The 22229-nt window shown below is 43.6% G+C and overlaps 1 protein-coding gene across 1 annotated transcript in view; it reads left to right on the top strand.

The window, feature by feature from the left end:
- Positions 1–141: 141 nt before the first annotated feature.
- The window catches only part of LOC119893820 (receptor-type tyrosine-protein phosphatase beta-like), a 64956-nt gene continuing 42868 nt past the window's right edge, over positions 142–22229 (top strand). The window contains 6 exon segments of the mRNA XM_038706168.1: positions 142–491; positions 17481–17502; positions 17766–17957; positions 18186–18446; positions 18781–19041; positions 21561–21824. Of these exon segments, the coding sequence (XP_038562096.1) occupies positions 432–491; positions 17481–17502; positions 17766–17957; positions 18186–18446; positions 18781–19041; positions 21561–21824 (1060 nt within the window). The 5' untranslated portion in view covers positions 142–431.

Raw genomic sequence — 22229 nt, 5'->3', positions numbered from 1 at the left:
GGAACCCCACGAATAAATTCCTTCACTCTATACGTCGCCGAGTTTTCGCAAGAATGTGGGATGGCTCTTTCTCATTTCTGCATGACCAGGCAGCCCTCTCGTCATAGTCCACAGATCAGGCTGTGTCGACCGGGTTGAAGCTTCGGCGGGGATGCAGGAGTAGAGGGGGTTGAGCTGATGATGAGAGGAGTGGCACACTTGAAACTTCCCTGAGTGACGCGCCCGGCCGCCGCTCCTCCCCGTGAACAGCGGGCAAAAAAAGTTCCCCCGTTTCACTTTTATTTCTCCTGATGAAACGTTAGTTCGGCGGAGCAAGTTAGTTCTGAGACTTATATTAAACGTTTGTCCTTTCACGCCAGAGAGAAGTTTGGACATGAAAGCACTCAACTGGTAGAAAAGTCACTTGAATCTTTTCCCCCAAGTGCGGCATCATGAAGCCACTGCTGCGCTTCAGCGTGTCTTTTTGGACTCTCTTCAGCGCGCTGCTCCGGGTAAGAAGGCTTTAATTTATTCACACTTTGCACTTAAATAAACCAGGTGGGAACGTTAGAGATTACTTCATGGGAAACAACAAAAGGGCCCTTTGTTTGGGAGATGAAGGTCAGTTTTTTTTATCACACCGGTGTTGACTGCACCTGTTGCGCAGGTAGCGGCTGTGCCGTAATGCCATTTACTTACTGCACAAATGGTGCAGCGGCAGACTTATGAGAAAAGTTCATGAAAAATATCAGCAATTACAAAACGATTTAATCCTTGTGACAGCAGCAAAGAAGGTTTGGAGAATGTCACGGCTTACTATAAGATGAATGACGGTCCTTTTATAGTTTTAATTGGATTCAAATTTATGTCAGCAAGTAATTAATACGCCGACCTTCAGCTGGGGAGGTTTAACAATGGTGGGCTATTTACTGGGAGATGTGGAGAGAATATATTAGTTGTAAGGATGTTGGACCATTTTCAGTAGGCCTACTTCCAGCTTTTGTAATAATGACTGAAATACTCTAATGCCATATGTTGTATTTGAAATAACTTTATAATAATTGTAATAATATCTTTATTGGTCAATTATTTATTCAGTATTGCACAAATAGATATTCATTGACCTGACTCGCCATGTGAGATGTGTTTAAAACGCATTCCTCTGACCAAAGGTTGCATAACAGAACATCAGACCCACCTTCTTGTCCCATTGAGAGAGAGAGAGAGAGAGAGAGAGAGAGAGAGAGAGAGAGAGGGGTTAAATCTATTGCATTCAGGATATTTTCCTGACATCCTCACCATTCATAAGAGTGGGGACAAATCATGCTGTAACTACCATAGCATCTGTGTCAGCAGATGTCTAGGTAAATTGTTTTGTAGTATTCTACATTAAATAATACTAGATTTCCGTGACAATCACTCCGACTTTACATTATTCTGATTAAATTGGAGACATACAAGATGAATTCTTCACCCACAGAAGAGGTGTTGTCAGGGCTAAAATTTAAATCCAACTTTCATTAATGTATATATAAATGAACTTGCTGTCAGTTGGATCAATGTGCTGCAAATCTGATGACCTTGCTCTTCTATCTCCTCCTGAACTTGGACTACAGCAAAAGCTGGACTGTCAGAACTGGGCCCTGGCAGTAAATGAAGAAAACTTTTTTTTTTTTCAAATAAACACCCCAGATGTCAGGAAAACAAATACCAATTTACCGTAAATAATCATATCACTGAACATACTATACCTACTTTGGTATAACCACAACAGCATCAGGCAGGTTCAACATCGCAGTAAATGCAAAATCTGACATAACATTCGATTGTCATCTAGCCCATTGCACTGTATGAGAGTGAATCTTTACATGGAGATTTCTGCAGATACATTTAAGACAAACACAGAAAAACACCAACAAATGAATGAAGAGCAGAATTAGGCAGAAACCCACTGATAATTAACATCTAAAAGAAAGCACTCAAAATTGTTATCACCTTAAATCCTGCCTTCTAGACTCTGAAGCCCTTCAAACTCAATAGCTGAGCCCGTGAAAGAGTGTGCCAGACAGATATAGCATGCTAACATCTGGAGTTGTCATTTTTTACTCACCTCCAACTCACTCAGTAGCCCAGACAATCCCTGCTGCCTACGTGTGCTATTCCATTCCTTCACCCTTATTCTTTGTCTGTTATATTTTATATTTTTATAATAATAAACAACTCCTGTTTTGCATCACAACACGAAAACAAATCGCCACAACACAACAGCAATTCGCTGTAACACAACAGCAAATCACACAACACAACAGCAATTCTCCACAACACAACATTAAATCACACAACATGAAAACAATTCGACACAACACGACAGCAAATCACACAACATGAAAACAATTCGACACAACACGACAGCAAATCACACAACACGTTGTTATTGATGGCTGCGGCTGTGGCTCAGGAGGTAGAGCGGGTTGGCCGTTAATTGGAAGGTCGGCGGTTCAATCCCTGGCTCCCCCTGGTTGCGTGTCGAAGTGTCCGAATGTGTGTGACTGGTGAATGCAGATGTAGTGTAAAAGCTTTGAGTGGTCGAAAAGAAGGAATGCACACATAAACTATACATGTATGGAGCATTTGTATTGTTTTACTTCGGTTGATATGGCACAATTCTTCTGTTTTCTGATCTGTACATGTTTTTTTTATTTTACACTTGCTTGCAATGTAAACATTTACCATAATGTAATTGAATTGAAAAGAAAGAAAAAGGTTGGGAATAGCATGTGGGGATCAGGAATGGAATGCAGCTCAGTGTCCCTGTCACTCCTGTAGCCACAACTCTTCTTGGACCCACACTAACTTACCAGTTTATTAGGTACAACTACAGTCTGATGGAATCCAATACACCAGACAGAGAGAGATGTGTCATGGCCTCTTGTAATGTTGAAGACTGTAATTAGTGGAGGCACTGTATTGATAACTAGTGAAAAGTTCTATGTGTCTAATAATCGGAGATGTTTCTTATGAGGCCTGTTGCTGCCAACTTTCCTGCCTTTTACTCCACAAATGATGAAGCACGTTTTGTATTTTTGTTTTTTTTTGCCAAAGTGCATTACATCAGGAAGTAATTTTCAGGAATGCACACATAAACTTTTTCTTTTCCCACACATATCCCCCCACCATCCCACATACACACACATTTGGATAGCAGAAGCAGGACATTTCTATTGACTGTGTATTGGTATTCAAGAAATAAGATCAGTATTGGCAGCGATCAGTGCAGGCTTGTAAAAAGTCTAGATAGATTTACTAGTGGAATTAATAATGTGGAGTGTTCAGAAAAAAATGTAAAATTGAATATCTAAATATACACGTTTCAAATCCTGGTATGATCATAGTGAATAATTATGTAACTCTGTTACACAATCAAATTCTCCGTTCTTCTTTGCAGTCAAATTCGGCATAATAATAGCCACTTCTTGTCTGTCACTGGACACAGCTTGTTTGACAAACAATCTGATGATGATGAAGTTGAAAGAGACCATAGTCAAGATGACTTTGTCTTTTTAGTTGTAGTAGCTTCATTACAGTTGCCGGGGTAAAAGCACAAAGGAAGTTACAATAGAAAAGAGGGAAATGTTATGCTTCCCTGAAAGGACATTTTTTGCATAATGACATTTTCCTTATTGCACATCTAGTATTTCCACCGTTGATATCGTTAATAATCCACCTAACTACACGTCTGTATGTTAACTATCCATTTCAAGGTGATTGTTTCTGGTAAGGTGTTCTGTTTAATTTAAACTGATTTCAATTTTAGCTTTAAAAAGGTTTAATAATTGTACATGTCCCGCGACCCTGTAAGCAGCATAAGCAGTTGACGATGGATGGATGGAATTGTACATGTTTTTGACCTCATATTCAGGTAACTGAGTGATAAGCTTGTCTACACCACGATGCCTGTTGTCAATAGTCTCTACATCTCATAGGCTGACTCACCGTCCCCGATCAGCTATAACAGGCTGATTAAACAGTAGCAAGAAAAGTTTAGGACCTTTTTTGTCACATACATAAACAGCTTGTTTAAATGTGGTCCTGTGAATGTATGGCAGAGATTTTTGTTGATCTCTGTTATAACAGGATACTCACCTGATGTAATCAAATTATTACATTTAATTCCTTGTGTGTCATGAATGTGTTTTAAAAGAAGCCACTAACCAGGGCTTAATATTTCTCATGCAGCCTTTTGTCCCTTAAGCTAATTAATCACATATAACACTCTTGTCTCTGAATAGGTATATGAAGAGGTAACATATGTGCAGATGGACAAATGTATGTAGGGCCTTTTAAGATAAACCAGTATGATGTAGTCAGCTGTGAATCCAGTTGTTCATATAGTAGTCTTACCTTGTCATTCCTGATTAGATTACTGAATTAATTTGTCATTAACAAGTCTTTTTCCGTTTATCTGAGGTGGAGTAGGTTATAGCGCCTTGTAGCCTTGACCTTTTACTCGTCATAACAATGTATAATTGTTTCTTTTTATAATGACATATAAACATGTTTTAAAAAGAAAAGCTTTTTGTTACAACATGAAGAACTGATATGTTTATTTGTTTTTTTTGCTGTTTTAGTAATTGATGCTCCTCCCCCACATTTGTATTTGTATGTAGGTGCATGCAAAGCTTGACACGTATCCATAAATGACCCAGGAAAAGTACGTTGCATGGGTTCTGGTATGGAGTCTTTGTCTGTTCCCATGCCCTATGTCTTTTTCTCTTTCTCTGTCTGTAGCCTCCTAGCAGCAGACAGAAATGAGAGAATGGTGACATCTTTGTTTTTTGTGGCTGTGGTCTCTGTGTGATGAACACTTGTCTTTCGAGCTAGCTGCTATTATGATGCCTTGTGCTACTGTGAAATGTGGATGATGTGTGATGACTTGATGACGTGTGAGTTTCCCTCTCCAAAATGTGTTCTTTTAACTGTATCCAAATTAGAAAGCACAAGTCTTCTTGTGTCTTACATCCCATAATTGATCTAAAGTACAAAAGTCACAGTTCAAATCCTCCTTTTGTGGTATGCTGCACCCTCCACCCACTCCCAACTCCCCTTCCAACTGTATTAAGACAGTAGAGTTTCAAATTAACATCCCCAAACATGCTGACGTCGACCAGCATTGCAACTGGAAGCTGAGCATGTACAAAATGAACAACAAAGAGTCATAGTTCCCCAGTCCATGTAAATGAGACACAGGCTCCTCTCTTGGCCTCAAAGGCTTTATTGTCAGCAGATTGCTATCGTTTTACCAGAGGCCTCCAAGCAAGTTTCCAGATTAATAACTAGAATTTCAAGTAAGATTTTTATGCCCCATTATAGTACAAATTACCATATTGCAGGTCTGTGGCAGTTTGTTGGGGTAATTGTTCAGAATACCAAATGTAAGCTGTTCTGAGGCACAGCACAAGGATGACAATGTAGAGATGTTCAGTATATGAACGAATGCATCTTTATCAATGGGTCTAGGGTCACGTTGGGCAGGAGCCTATCCCAGCATACACTGTCCTTTAGAGTCTAGATAATAAATAAATGTATAGTCACAGTTTCTTTGATAATTAAAAGGCAGTAATTACACCCTTGAATAAAGTACAAAGAAGCCAGTCACTAGTAAAACAAAACCTACAGCATGCTTTCTCTGTTCTTCCTTTCCTGCAGATGAGTGCACTTCAAACATTACACTGATTACGTGTCTATGATCAGCATAATGGCCCAGCCCTCTGTTTCTAGAATCTGTGGGTATGGATATGTATGCATTCATGCACATGTTTCTCCTGTTGCACGGCCAGCAGTGTTAGGAGGAAGCTCTAATGGAAAATGTGTTGTTCACAGATGGAATCTGCAGCCAGCTGCTCAGGACTGTGCTGGGGACAGTAAATACCACGTCACACATTTGCATAGTCTCTGATGTGGCCAGTGATAACAGCAGCTGGACTGTAGTGTGGGAGGCTGATACTACACCTGAAGTCAAACAGACTCACTGTTAAAGTTGCCGTGCACTGGGAGCTTTTGGACACAGTCGATTTTTTTAGACACGGCTTTTTGCATTTTTTTAATGATTGTCCCTATGGTATTACACAGGATGACACTCAAATTGAATCTTTCATGGTTTTGTGCCATTTGTATTGTCACAGAAATGCTATTACTTTGAAATGCTATTTTACTGTTATTACAAGTTTATTTGACCGGGAACACATATAATAAACATATTCAATACTGGTACTTGAAATTTGACCAGTCCCCGGACAGTTGAACAAAGATACAAACTGCACATACATGTACATAGTCACAGGATCATATGGAAATAAATAATATACTATACAGAATACAAATCTATAAAACACATACATTTAAAGCAGTGGTTCTCAAACTGGGGGCCATAGAGCCATTTTGCCTGTTTTGTTAATGAGGGTTCTGCGCAATATCTTAGCTGTTCCTAGGACTGCACTCTTTTGGACAGAGACCTCTGCTGTTGTACCTGGAATCTGCTGGAATCACTCTCCCAGTTTGGGATTCACTGCCCCCAGGGCTCTGGTAACCACTGGCACCATTGTTGCTTTTATTCCCCACATCTTTTCTAGCTCCTCTTTCAGCCCTTGGTATTTTTTGTGCATCTCATGTTCCTTCTTCTTGATGTTGCTGACGCTTGAGATTGCCACATTTATTGCTGCAGCCTTCTTCTGCTGCTTGTCGATCAACGTGATATCTGGTTGGTTAGCCATCACCAGTTTGTCAGTCTGGATCTTGAAGTCCCACAGGATCTTATCTCGGTCATTCTCAACCACCTTAGGAGGTGTCTTCTGTTTTGACCTTGACCAGTCCATACTCATGGCAGATGTTCCTGAATCAGAATCAGAATCAGAAGGAGCTTTAATGCCAAGTAGTGTTTTACACATACACACACAGTTTGCTTTGGTGATAAGGTGCTACACGTAGACAGACATACAGTTGACATAAATAGATGTAGAAGTATTTAAATATGGAATAAACAGATGCAAGTTATATAAGAATAATAAAAGGATAGAGAAAAATAATAAAATAAATATAATAATAATAAAACTATTTGCGATAGAACAACGTGGCAGATATTTACATGTGCATTACTCTGGTTTGTGTTGTGCAGACGTATTCCAGCGGAAGAGAATATTGTGTACATAAATATATAAATTGACAATATAAAAAAATTAAAATAACAATAAAACAACAATGATTAACAATTAACAACAAATATGTGCAATGTACACTATGCCAGCTACCTGGTTATAGCGTTCCATGTACGCTGTTCCTGCCTGCATTTTGCACCCTGCTGTTTTGTGCTGTACTGTCTCACGGGCATCCTTGCACAGTCTGCAGCTGGGGTCCTGCCTGGTGGGGTAGACCCCAGCCCACTGAATATAAAACGACCCCAAATGAGTAACTTTAACAAATCCTTGACACAGTTTCTTCTTGTCCAAGTTTTCCGTTCTCTCCCAAAGAGCCACACTGTTGAGTCGGGTTTGTGACATGGTGTTTCTCTAACTTAAAAAATGTATGCACTACTGAAACAAGAAGGCAGCTTAACTTAACATCTAAAGATATGGTTGATTATTATCTTTAGCTAACATTGCTAACTTTATTCCTTAAGTTGCTTCTATTTTGTCATATTATAGGGCAGTGATATTGGATAGCCTAGGTTTAATGTAATTTACATGCACTGGTGCTTTTTATACAGGACATGTGGTTTTGCCATTGTTCGATTGACATGGTGTTGCAGGTGTTAAAAGTTTTTAACATCTGTCCCCACCACTTTTTAACACAAAGTGACGCCCTTGAAATCAAGTATATTCCTTTAAACCCTCTGAAGGAATGGACAGTAGAAAAGGTCAAACATCATGCACATTATTCAGGGAAAGTGTACAAGACCGTGTTACAAGAACGTGTTGCTTGATAATGTAAAACAAACACAATGGTGTAGATTGGTGTGAGAGAACTACATATGTCACACTACAGTGTACAGTGTGTCAAGTCATGTTTTGGCAGCAGCAATTCTCTAAAATGGCTTTAAGTAAACCGAGACCAGTTTAAACGAGACAAGCCTTGATATATTATATTATATGTTGTGTGTGTCTCTTGTCTTCCTTTATTTGACCTTTAATGAGTTGGAGGAATAAAGTACAGCATAGTGCTTAACTTAAAGGTCCTTATGTTGTTTGAATCTGTTATCAGAGGTCTCTGGGTGGGCTCAGGAAGGGCTGGGAAGTTATGTTAGAAAGAAACAATAGTAGGTCAGTCATGAGCTACTGAGGGAATGAACTTTAAATAGACAAGCTGTCAATTTATGAGAAGCTAACAGAAGAAAGTGAGAATTGCAACTTTCACTGATCTCGCCACACATCATACTGTATGTGATGTTTGGGTCAGGAGATGAACTTCTGCCTTTTGAAGTGGAAAGTTGTCAGAGAGGTATTTGCTTGTGACGTGCTTTTGAACATATGTACGCACACACACAAAGATACACACACAAGCAGTCTTTAAAGCTGAATTCACAGACAAGTCAATGTTTTGTACACTCACTTTGATCTCACTATGATTGTGCCTGACTCAAATAGTTAAACACATGCAGGAATGTTAGTTGAAAATGTCCCAAATTATTGATAAAATAGTGTCATGTCAAAATGTTTAGCGGCCTGGCAGACCCACACAGGTCATTTCAGTTACTCTCCCAGTTAGATGTCTAGTCAGGTTGAAGTTAGTTGAAGGTGTACAATTTTATGGCAACCAAATTCCATGAAATAATAACTGTGATACAGGTGTAAATTATTCCACCTTAACAGGTGCAACAAAGCGAACAGGTAACCGAGCTAACAGAGCTGTCAATCAAGCACTGTCCATAGGAGCATAAAAAAGCATTTTATTTGGGAATGAACCATAGTCTTAGCTTGCCCACAATTTCGAATGCTTCATTTGACTCCACCAATAACATTAGGATTAAAATATATTTAAGGTGTTGTAGATATTACTGAACTCTCATTTGAAAAGAAAACACCACCTGTGCCACACAGCCAGGCTACCAGTTGCAGCTAAGAAAAAAACGTTCACTCATGCTTCTCTTATTATCCACACACAAACTCCATGGGGGTGTCATGGAGGACGAGACACACGTACATACCTCCCCCCTGCGTTATCTGATTCTTTATACCTTCCATACACACACACACACACACACATACACACACGCACACAGTTTGGTTTGAGGAATCAACTTTCTCCACTCAGCAAGTCAAAAGAGGCGCCACCGGCAACTCTTTTACATGTAATGCAGCTTTGCGTAATTCAAGAAGCAGGAATGGTGGTGGTGGTGCTCGGAGTGCTGCTGATTGTGGGGGAGCGGTGAGGTGAGGGGTTAGCAGTGGGGCTGCCGGAGGGGCCCCGGCGAGGACGGGGGATTGTTGGACTTTGGGTTGGGGCTGCACTGACCTGCCTCTGGAGTGTGTGGGGGTCTGGGGCACGGGGCTTTGGAGCCTCTGGGTCTGGGGCGGGTCTGCGCGCTGGGGGGGCTGGGCCCCCCTGGGCCCGTCCTGGGGATGGGCGGGGTTGTCACTGACTCTGGGGTGCTACGGTGCTAGAGGGGCTCTTGCTATAAGCCCTGGGCTGGAGGGACCTGGCGTCCTCCTGCTTAGGGGGGCGGGCACGGGACTGAATAAATGATGGGGCCAGTCAGGAATCTGGTCCTCTAGCCTCCCTATGACCTCCTTCACCTTTCCCCTTTGGTCATGTCTCACAACATACACCCTTAGGATCCTGGGGGACGGGCAGCCTGCAGGGCGTTTGGGGGGTGGGGCTGCTTTATTGCGGCCTCGCACTTCTTCCTCCCTCACTGCCTGCCCCTCAATTTTAATTACACATTAGACACAGAGGGCTTGGGGGGTGGGAGGGGCACGATGGGAGGCTCCACTACCTGACAGTTGTGGGGTGCCTGTGTCACAACTACCCTCCAATTTTAGTTGCACCTTAGTTACCACACACCTTATCTTCACTCCACCATACAACACTTCACAATCCATGACATGCATCCAACACAAAACAATACATTTACAGAGGCAGGCAGAGGGGTTGAAGGAGTGGGAGAGATTCTCATTGGCCTCGTGTCCTACCCCTGGAGCCCCGGGCGTTGGGGGTGCTGTGGGGTTGGTGGCGGCCTTGCCTGATCTGGGGTGGGCTGGGGGGGGTCGGGGCTCCCCTGGCGTGGGGGCCCGCCCTTGGCCTAGGGTTCTGCGGACTCGGGCTTGTGGCCTTTGCTCATTTCTGGGCGGGTGGTGTGTCCCTGGGCCTGGGGGCCCGTTGTCTCCTCTCCTCGCCTGGGCCCTCTTCGGCAGAGGTGAGGCTCCCGCTGCTTCCCCCTGCCAGCTCTCTCACGGTGGGGGCATTCGGGAGTCTCTGGGGCGCATGACCGGTGCTGTCGGGGTAGGTTTTGGTGCTCCTCCTTGGGGGTGCTTGACTGGGGGGGCTGGGCCCCTGTCCGGGGATGAGATCGGCCTCGGGGGCTGCTGTCACTGGCTGCACTGTAGGGAGGGATGCCTCTGGCTGGGCTGGGGGACCGTTGGCCTGGTTCTCCCGCGTTATCGCTCCCTGGCGGTAGCGAGCTTCCCGGCACGGCTTTCTGCTGTTCTTCCTTGGGGCGGGGTACAGCTTCCCCCTGGACATGCGGTCTGGGGTCCTTTGCGCTCTGGGGGGTCGCAGGGTGTCCTGGCTTCTGGGGGTGGGGTCTGCGGTGGGATTGTGGGGCGATTATCGATGCATCTTGATGTATTATACTTTTTCCCTGGGCAGGGTCTCTGGATGGCTGCTGGGCGTTTAGTTTGTGCGTTGGAGTCCGGGGGAGGCATCTCCTCGTTGGCTTGGAGGGACCTGTTTGCGTTCCTGTTTTGCTTCGTTGGCCTCGGATCCGTGCTTGCCCATTTCTCTGTCGGCCAGTTGTTGGACCCCTCTGGATACTGAGGTATATAGTTAGTTTTCGGGATGTGCAGTGTGGGTGCGGGGCAGGGCTGTGCTCCGGTTTGTTCTGGGTTGTGCCTGGAGTTCTCGGCCCTTGATGGATGGGTGGGTTGTTGGTGGCATGCAGCTGAGCTAGTTGATTTTGCCTCGTTGCTGGTTTGGCTGGTGTTGCATGCCGGCGGGGGGCGCGCTGGGCATGGGGGATGTCGGCTGGCGCCGGCGGCCTTAGTTTTTTCCGGCGGTTGGGGGGACGGTGGACTTTATTGGCGGGTGCACGGTGACCTGTGCGGCGCGTTTGCTGCCGGGCTGGGACTTGCTGCTGGTGTCTCTCTCCGCTGGCTTTCGCTGTCGTGTTGTTCCGTTTGCTCTCTCTCATTTGCCCGACCTCGCACGCGGGATTCGCGGGGGGCTGCTGGGCATGGGTGTCGCCGTGCTCGCGCAGTGTGCGCGTTGGGCTCGTCACTTGTGCATTGGTGTTGATGATTGCGTGGCATTTGGGCACTGTGGTTGTTTGCTGCGCGGCGGTGGGGTGCTGGATGGGGGAGGCCACTGGTCTATGTTGTGTCTGCGCCGCGGTCGGTCCGGGCGCTGCGCTGCTCTTCCTCTTTTGCGTTCCGTCGGCATTACGTTGTCAACTGGCATTTGGGTCGTCTTCTGCGTTTGCATCGCGGTGCATCTGGGAGTCTTTGTTTCTTTTTGATTTGATTTATTCTTTTTCTTTCTTCCACCCCTATTGGCTACTGGGGTTCTTGCCTGCCTGTTACAGTCGTGGCGTCCCACTCTCTCTAACAACTACATTCTTTAATAGGCTTATGCGCACACACATGTACATACACACATACAGACACATTCACCCACACGCACACAGACACACACAGACACAAACAAACTTAGGTTGTCCCTGGTAGAATTATTCCTGATGCCTTTCTTTCAGTTACTTATTTAAATTAATTATTATTAAATTATTAATTAAATTATTTATTATTCTCTTGCAGGTTTCGTTGCTTTCTGCAATTGGTGTTTCCCACAGCTTTTCCCTGTTGTCCCCACCCTCCATCCCCCTTTCCCCCTTCTCTTGCAGGTGTTGTCCTTTCTCTGTGCTGTCTGTTTGTGCCCCCCCATCCCCGTGTCTGCCCCCCTGTCCGGCCCGGTGACAAATCAATACATAACTAAATAAATAATAAAACAGACAAAGGAGTATTTTAATACTCTCTTGTTAAAGTAAAATCTGTCTGGCACAATATGGTATCCAGGTCATTATACTCTATACCAGGCTGCTGGGCAGGACAGGTTTAAAAAAAAAGAAAAAAAAAAGAAAAAAAAAAAAAAAAAAAGAAGCAGGAATGAAATATTGTGCATTTCTTTTGTTCTTGTTTTCATTCCAAGTTATCAGATTATGAGGAGCTAAGGTGAAAATGACTGCTTTTGAATTGAAACAGCTTTTAAGGTGATTTCTTTGTGATTCTTTGATTGTTTTTTGAGTGTTACTATGGAGGAGGAACTGGGGCGTTATCGGGAGCCAAGCAGCAATGGCAGTCTGTTAGGAATGAAAGGGAATCAGAGAGTGGCAGGCGGGCTGCCTTAAGGGTTGATGTAATGTTTATATAGTGGTCAGTACAGCCATTTCCTCCTCCTCCTGCAGACAGGCCGAGTCAAAGGGCGATACAGTACACAGGGCAAAGGGGTCATTGGCGTGGGATTCCCAGCCAAGTATCTTTCACAATGAGCAGTAAATATTGCTCCTCAAGTGAAAGTCTGATGGTTGCAAGCAGTAACACTGGAGAGCTTCTGTTGTAACTGTGTAGTTCTTGAGATAACTGTGGGGCTTTGTACTAGCAACCAGAAAAATATTGTACTCTTTTTCTTTTAGTGGCTTCAGTAAACACAAGTACCATCTTCTTGGAACACATATTAAACACATATCAGGTACAAAGAAAAGCAACCACAATGAATTGCCCAATAATCCAAGTGATCCTATAAGGTAAGAGAGAGGGTTAAATTAGGGAGGGAGGATGTGCAGATGGGTGGAGCTGAGTCCCAGTGGATGCGCAAAAAAATAGACGTCTATTATGTGAACTTCAGTATTTCTAGGGCAGTATTTCCCAACGGGACTTTGCGCTTGGATTATTTCTCCTCTCTGAGTGCCTTAATGGCTTGAGACGTCGTTTGTTGTTTAGTCAGGAGAAAATAAGTGATACTTAGGAAGGGTGCCAAGGGAAATAAAACAATTTAGAGTCATAGCTCAGAGAGAGTCACATCCCTAGAGGTCAGCTTGACATGAATATTTGTATGAAAACTGAGATTGGCATCATATTAAGACCCAGCTTTCACGTACTGGTATGTGACCTTTATAATATTTTTCTGGAGCGGTTGAGCAAGCAGTTTTCTATCTGGTTTCAAGATCTGAAGTTCAAACTATGCCATGTAACACTGTGTCTTTCACCACACAACTTTAAATACCTTACTGAATATACCTAAAACGTATCTGTTGTGGAGGTCTAGAGTTCATTCTTGACCTTGGACTCAGAGGGGCGTGGAATGCAGCAATGGCAGCCACATACTTTGAGCGTGGACGGGGAGAGGCCAGCGGAGAACGGTGCTGGAGGAACTCCAGTATCACAATTACCGAGCAGGTAACTGGGTCCACCGCCGGTTCATCTTGCACGGGTGAAAGATCCGGCACTCCGCCTGGACAGCAGGTCTCTCCTCAGAGGGACCTGCCAGGGCGGGCCCTTGAGGAGCGATATTAAATCCGAGAACCATACTCGTGCCGGCCAAAACGGGGCTACTAGTAGTAGGCTGACACCGTCCTGGCGGATCCACTCCCCGGGAGCAGAGCGACTAGGGGAAACGCATACAGACGCAGCCTCGGCCACGTCTGTACCATGGCATCCAGCCCTAGCAGGGCTGGGGGTGATAGGGAGAACCACAGGGGACAGTGTGCCGTCTCTCGGGACGCAAACAAGTCCATGTCTATGGGGCTGAATTCTTCGCATAATAACTCCACCACCTCGGGTTGGAGTCTCCATTCCCCGGGCCTCAACCCCTGTCTCGACAGCAGGTCTGCTCCTTGATTCTGGGTCCAAGGGATGTACATCGCTCTGAGGGACAGCTGTCTCTCCTGGGACCACAGGAGGATCCGATGTGCCAGTTTGCATAATGGGCGTGAGCGCAGACCCCCCTGGTGATTCAATAGGCCACCACCGCCGTATTGTTGGTCCTGACAAGGACGTGGCGACCGCGGAGAGCGGGCAGAAAACTCTCAGAGCTCTGAAAACCGCCAACATTTCCAGGCAATTTATGTGCCAAGAGAAATGATGCTCCTCCCAGGAGCCTCTCGCGAAGCGGTCATCCATCCCGTGAGTGAGGCGTCTGTTGAAATAATTGTTTTGCTCCCAACACAGGACCTTGGGACAGGAACCAAGATTTCCTCCATACAGACAGGGAACGAAGGCATCCGCTCGTAACCCGTATCAGACGGAGCGGATTTCCCCTAGTGGAGAATCCCTTGGATTTTAGCCACCACGGGGAAATGTTCGCGAGGCTTCGCCAAGCTTCCGCGAACTTCGCCAAGGGGACCACACCCCCGCGGCTGGTGGCCGGTGTCCCGCGGGAATCCCCGGTGGCGCCCTGAAGCGGAGGACCGCCAGGGAAGGCTCGCCGCTGAACCACGGTTTGTGAGCCCAGTCGTGTTCCGGCTGCTGCCCCTCGGGGCGGACAGTTCGGCGAGGGCCTGCCGGCGGCTAGCGCATACCGAGCGCTGAAGCGGTGATTTTGAACCGAAAGCCACATAGGTTGAATTATTTGTTGATCACTGGCTGCAATTTCATGTTGCTAATAAAGGTTTTACTTCTGTAATTCTGTCACTTAGATTTTTTCCTAATCTACATTTTTTAAAGTAAAATGACTCATTCACTTTTACATAGTTTGTTGCCAAAAACACACACATTCGACCCTTCAAGCTAAAAATGTAGTGTGGTTTACAGAAAAGGAAACTGAATTACAAAAAACAATGGATTTCACATTGGCTGCTGTATGCAGGTAGAGCTGAAACATGAAAAGTAATGCAGTTTTTGTAATGCCATCAACTGTTAGTACTTAGAAAGCAATTGTGCTATGATTGATTGATGTGGTCCTCTTGGAAAGAAAACTTGCTAGTGTTTTGACAGAATGATTTGATTTTGGGTCAGGTTTGCTGTGTTTTGATATAGTTTGTGTAAGTAGAGAATGTTTCTTTGCATTTTGAAATGTAGAGTTGGTGTTTAAAGAACAAAAGGTGGTATCTTAAGTTTAGGCTTCTTAGCAATTGAAAAAACTGTACAAAAGTATAAAAGTATCAAAGTATTTTGAACAAGATTTACAATGTAATCATAATTCTGAATGTAAGAACTAAACAGATTGTTTGCACATCACTACATAATACTCAGTCATGAAAGACCAATTGTTGCCTTGTTTAGTATAGTTTAATTAGGTACACGCAGCTAAAACAATTGCAGTCTAACACAATAGGAGGGAGACAAGCTAAGCTGCGGAATTTGTCTCTCAGTCTGTTGCATTGGAAATAAAAAACAAATCAGAATTTTTTACTACATAATATTAATGCAGAACTAGAATAATTGTGAAAACTGCTTAAAACAGTTGGTATATCTAATCATTCTGTAAAATATTTCACATCCTAACAAAGTCGCAATAATTTGTTTTTTTAAAAACATGTTAAATATGACAACAATGTGTAATAAAACCTATTTTCATGATAGTTGTAATGAGAGCTGAAATTGATAGTAAATTAGTTGATTTTCAGAAAAATAACTGATTGATCATTAAAATTATTCATTCAGCAAAATACCAAACATTTCAGCTTCTTCATTGTAAAGATTTGCTGCTTTTCTGTTTTATAACGTTGAAAACTGAATATCTTTGGGGATTTGGACTGTTGGTTAGACCAAATTGGAGGTCACCTTGGGCTCTGGACATTTTTCACAAAATTATTAGTCAATCTACTTTGTGGTACTGTTGAAGTGTATTGCATTAATACAGTTTTAGTTAAGTGACTGTGACTCAGCTCAGCTGGATTCAAGTCAGGATTGATCTTCTCTTCTTCATACCCTCCGAGATACTCAGAGCGAGCAAGTACTGCTTTTGCCCTATAATATTCACTGCGTCCTATCCAGCCCAACCTTGAATATAGCATTTTATTTGAAAGTACAATCTGATTTGATTATGTGTGATGCAGGACTGCGGTTAAGTCTATTCTGTCATTATTCGGAGTTAATGATTGACCCTATCTGTGAGCATGATGCAGTTTTGAGCAATGATGTCATGCGTTTAATTTTTAGCTTTGTGGTCAACAGACTGAAAGGCAACATGTCAATAAGTGACTCTGGGCTGTTTAAGTTTTGGCTAATAAGTAATGTGGAATCAGAGGTGTGATACCAGGATACAGGTGAAAACCACAGTAGAAATATAGAGTTAGAGTTGTGTGGATACATGGGTGAGTGTGTGATATTAGTCTTTGCTGTGGACAAGGAGGAAGAATCGTTAGTCTTTGATCCTACAAAGAGGAAGAATCGTTTTTACCTGAGGCCACATAACATTACCTGAGGCCATATAATTATGATAATGGTATGGTAATACCTGACCATCAGGTATTATTATTATTCTAATTCCTTGCACTGGCAGTCAAACACTTTTCATCAGTAACAGTGGGACGTTATCCCATAATACTAGTAGTAGTTTTGATGAAAGTGTCTTGATGAAAGTTTAGTTTTCTCTTCTGTTTCTAAATATATGAAGTTTCTAAATATAGAAGTTTGGATTTTCTAAATAAAAACAAATTTTTTTTACAGACTGATTCCAGTATGTTTAGAGTTGCGATACTTATGTTTGACTGCATTTTAAACAAAATTAATTAATAAAGAGGCCGGCGCAGTGGTTAGCGCAGTTGTCTAACAGCAAGAAAGTTGTGGGTTCAAACCACGATTGCCCCGGCCTTTCTGTGTGGAGTTTGCATGTCCTCCGCATGGGTTCTCTCTGGGTTTTCTTTCCTCCCACCCTCCAAAGACATGCAGGCTAGGTTAACTGGTGTCTCCAAAGTTGTCCTTACGTGTGGATGTGAGTGTGAGTGGTTGTCTGTCTGTGTGTGGCCTTGCCTTTTGCCCAATGTCAGCTGGGATTGGCTCCAGACCCCCACGACCCTGTACACAGGATAAGCGGTTGACGATGGATGGATGGCTGAATTAATAAAGAACTAGGGCTGGATATCAATATCTGTGCCTGCATCTTGACCCAGGGTTACAAAAGCCTGCTGTGAAACAGGGAAAAGTTACAAATTTAACAGTTTTTGCTAAATTGACTGATGCCCTGTGACACTAAACAGGTGTTTGAATCTAGTTGATGCTCTGAAACTGTTTTAAACTCAGTGCTGACCTCTACTGGTGCAACATTATTTACTTTACTTTTCTCTGTCCTCGTCTCTACAGATCTCCCAATCACAATGTATCAGTAAGTACACTGTTGTGCTGTTTCTTTGTTTTATTTTATGTACTATATTCTGGTTAATTTGTCTCTATATAGTTAAAGAAATATAGGTTCTCACACAATGCCGTATTTTTTGTTAAATATAGGCTTGTTAATTACATTGCTCCTGTCAGATCTGTAATATTATTACAAAATGTTTTTTTGCAAAAATATTTCCTTCTTTTTATAACCTTTGTGCTTATTTCTTCTATTGGTCTTGTTTGTCTTCCTGTTCTTCTATCTTTTAGGTCAATGTGACAGCACTCAGACAGAAAACTTAACAACAACAACAACAAGTATAACTTATGGAAATGATCCAAACTGCAACTTATCCATTGGGAACAATATCTCTGGAAACGGTTCGATAACTGGTTTGATTCCTGGAACAGTCTATCAAATCTTCATTAATTGTTCCAACTGCTGCACAAATACCACAACAAGTAAGTCTGTTTACTTTGTTGAATCACTTATATCCAAGACCTACAACAAATGACTTTATACAATATAGTACCTACAGCATTGCTGCATTGATTGTAGTTTGTATGATTACAAACAAAACAGGTCTCAGTATGAATAAACCACATCTCAAATACAAAGATTATACTAATGATGAGTGGTTCGGAGCAGAAAATATTAATTCTTATTAACGACTTCTCTGTCACTCACAGAGCCTGAAGTAGTCATGAATCTCACTGTCACTGGTTTTACAACATCCTCTGTGTCTCTGAGCTCGACTGAACCAGAGGGAACGAGCTCTTTCTATATAGTACAGTGGACTAATGGCAGTGTAACTGAGACTGTAAATGTGACTGAAACATCTACAACCATAACTAACCTGACTGCTGGTGTTCAGCATAATGTAACTGTCACTGCAGTGACAGGTGATGGTCTTACTGACGGACAGACTACCACTCTTTCCCAATACACAAGTAAGTAAGAGTTCAAATGGGGCTCACACTGTCAGCTATCCTGCTGAGGACACCTGGTGGAGAAGACTCTCTGCTATGATTTCATCTTTTAGCTCAGAGCTGTACTGTATGTGCTGGATCTGGGTTGTAGCTCTGGACATTGTTGATGGCACATCTTCTTGGTGTTGTGCAGATTTCAGGAGCATCTGTGTTGATGTGACAGACAGGGTTTGATATGTCTTTGTTAGTCATGTTAGCAGCATGGCTCTAGGGATAGCAATCTTGGTCTCATGTTATTGCGATGATGTTATTTTTAATCTTATGTCCATTATGTTCACCTCTTTGTCGCTCACAGAGCCTGATGTAGTCATGAATCTCACTGTCACTGGTTTTACAACATCCTCTGTGACTCTGAGCTCGACTGAACCAGAGGGAACGAGCTCTTTCTATAAAGTACAGTGGACTAATGGCAGTGTAACTGAGACTGTAAATGTGACAGAAACATCTACAACCATAACTAACCTTACTGCTGGTGTTCAGCATAATCTAAATGTCACTGGAGTGACACGTGATGGCAGTACGTACGGAGAGACTACCACTCTTTCCCAATACACAAGTAAGTAAGCATTTGAATGGGGCTCATACTGTCAGCTATCCTGCTAAGGAAACCTGGTGGAAAAGACTTTCTGCTATGATTTCAACTTTTACCTCAGAGTACTGTATGTGCTGGATCCGGGTAGTATCTCTGTACATTGTTGATGGTTGATCTGCTTAGTGTTGTGCAGATTTCAGGAGCATTCATTTTGGATTGACAGACAGGGTTTGATATGTCTTTTTTTTTGTCACGTTCGCAGCATTGCTCTAGGGATGGTAATGTTTGTCTAATGTTATTTTGATGATATTGTTTCTTATTATTTCTCCATTGCGTTCACTTCTTTGTCACTCACAGAGCTTCATGTAGTCAGGAATCTCACTGTCACTGGTTTTATAACATCCTCTGTGTCAGGGTTTGGTATGGGTGAAGCAGGTAGTAGGTTGGAGGACCCAAATGCAGGACCCAAAAGCCAGCAGGAACAGTTCACAAGGGTTTTAATAAGCAAACAAAAGACGAGCACACTTACAAACAGAGTGGCTGATTGACTGAGTCCAAAAGCAAAGGCTGTCCAACAGAAATCCAAAAGGGTGAAAACCAGAATCCAAAAATGAGTAGGGTAACAGGGAGACACGGCGAGTAAGGCTGAAGACACGAGAACAAACTGCAACACTGGGTGACAATAAACAATGACCCGACCAAGACAAGACAGAAACACAAGGTATATATACACAGGGACTAATGAGCAGGGCGGGAGCAACACAGGTGAAAGACATGAGGCTAACGAGGCACAGGTAGGGAGAGAGAGAGAGAGAGTGTAGGGGAAAACGGAGACAGACATGCAGAGTGTGACACTCTGTCTCTGAGCTGGACTGAACCAGAGGGAAAGAGCTCTTTCTATAGAGTACAGTGGACGAATGCCAGTGTAACTGAGACTGTAAATGTGACTGAAACACCTATTAACATTACTAACCTAACTGCTATTGTTCTGTTTAATACTATTAAGGGGCGGCTGTGGCTCAGGAGGTAGAGCGGGTTGGCCGTTAATCGGAAGGTCGGCGGTCCTGGCTCCCCCTGGTTGCGTGTCGAAGTGTCCTTGGGCAAGATACTGAACCCCGATTTGCCCCTGGCGGCTGTTCCGCCAGTGTATGAATGTGTGTGAATGTTAGTTTCCGTTTGAGCACTTAGGCTCAGTGTATGAATGTGTGTGACTGGTGAATGCAGATGTAGTGTAAAAGCGCTTTGAGTGGTCGAAAAGACTAGAAAGGCGCTATACAAGTACGGAGCATTTACATTTACATTTACTACGATAATTACGTACTGTAACTCCAGATTCTACGAGTATAGGAGCAGCATTCTAAGGCTTTCGCTATTGGGTTTACCCCTTCGCGTGCCTGCGGCACTGAGAAAAGTTGTCTATGCCCACCCACAGCTTGGCCTTCTCCTACATCCGTATCTTGTATATACCCTAATAGTGTGAGAACCAAGGTATATACAACTGGTGAGACCATCTATTGGCTCCCATTAGTTTTTTCAGTACTTCCAGCATCCCCCAAGCCCCCACTCGTCCGCCGTCTCCACAAGGTTAGCGTGCGGAAAACCAGCACCACTTTCAGGACACGCTTCACCAGCGGGTGAGAGAACACTGTCCAGTCATTGAACCCTTCGTGACCGTGCTGAACGCCAGACCTCTGTCCACGAGCAGCTGCAGGAACGAAAGCGGACAGGCCACTGGGTTCAACCCCTGGTCCAAACACCAGTACTGTAACAGCAACCATTTAGAGAAGTAAGAAGACTGAGTAGAGGCAGCTCCTGACCCTTGGATGGTGCACACCACCTCACGGGAGAGACCTAGACCCTCCAGGCACCACCTTTCAGCGGCCAGAGCCACAGGGGCTGGCTTAGAAGCGCATAGCTCCTGATCACACCTCCCACCTGAGAGAGGGTATCCCCCTCCAGGGGAGTTTCCACAACTGGCCTGCCAGCAACCACTGGAGGCAGGCTAACCAGGACGCGCTCGTGCAATTATTCCCTTGTTTTAGATATCTCTGTCAGTGCTTCTTGAATTCTCTGTGGATTACCTTTTGTTTTCACACTTACCTTGAGCTCCATGTAAGCCTGTTTCAGTTTCACTTTAATAAATATTTAAACAGCATTCTCCTCGCCTCTGTCTGCATTTGGGTCCACACCTCAGTCTGCACTCTGCTACCCATGACAAGTAAGCATTTAAATGGGGCTCACACTGTCAACTATCCTGCAGAGGACACCTGGTGAAGAAGATTCTCTGCTATGATTTAAACTTTTATCTCAGAGCTGTACTTTATGTGCTGGATCTGGGTTGTAGCCCTGGACATTGTTGATGGTTGATCTGCGTAGTGTTGTGCAGATTTCAGGAGCATTGGGGTTGGTTTGACAGACAGGGTTTGATATGTCATTTTTAGTCATGTTGGCAGCATGGCTCTAGGGACAGTTAGGCTAATGTTATTGTGAAGATGTTATTTATTAACCTTTATCCATTGTGTTCACTTCTCTGTAATTCACAGTGCCTGATGTAGTCATGAATCTCACTGTCACTGGTTTTACAACATCCTCTGTGTCTCTGAGCTGGACTAAACCAGAGGGAATAAGCTCTTTCTATAGAGTACAATGGACTAATGGCAGTGTAACTGAGACAGTAAATGTGACTACTGGAACATCTACAACCATAACTAACCTGACTGCTGGTGTTCAGTATAATATAACTGTCACTGCAGTGGCAGGTGATGGCAGTACGTACGGACAGAGTACCACTGTGTCCCAATACACAAGTAAGTAAGAGCTTAAATGGGGCTCATACTGTCAGCTAGTCTGCTGAGGACACCTGGTGGAGAAGACTCTCTGCTATGATTTCAACTTTTACCTCAGAGAATTGTTGTAGTCAAGAGCGCCCAAACAGAGACCAAGTCAAGACCAAGACCAGTGCCCCCCATTACATGACACACAATAAAATGTGGAAAGCAATCATAGGTACTGTACTTCCAGATCCACATAGAAACACCCTCATACAAACACTACGAGCTGAAATCAACATAAGCATCTTTATTTAACGCTCCTTTTCCATGTTTACCCTCCACCCAACACTAGAGCTGGGCGATATGGCCAAAAATGTTGTGGTAAAAAATGTCACTTCATTCGATCTCAATAATTAACACCAAAAAAGTCAAACCATTCTT

The sequence above is a fragment of the Micropterus salmoides genome, unplaced genomic scaffold (assembly GCF_014851395.1).
Source record: "Micropterus salmoides isolate LMB-PRFRI ecotype aquatic unplaced genomic scaffold, ASM1485139v1 Ms_hic_scaffold_8, whole genome shotgun sequence".
Classification (NCBI taxonomy): Eukaryota; Metazoa; Chordata; class Actinopteri; order Centrarchiformes; family Centrarchidae; genus Micropterus; species Micropterus salmoides.
This window is presented reverse-complemented; position numbering and strand designations above follow the sequence as displayed.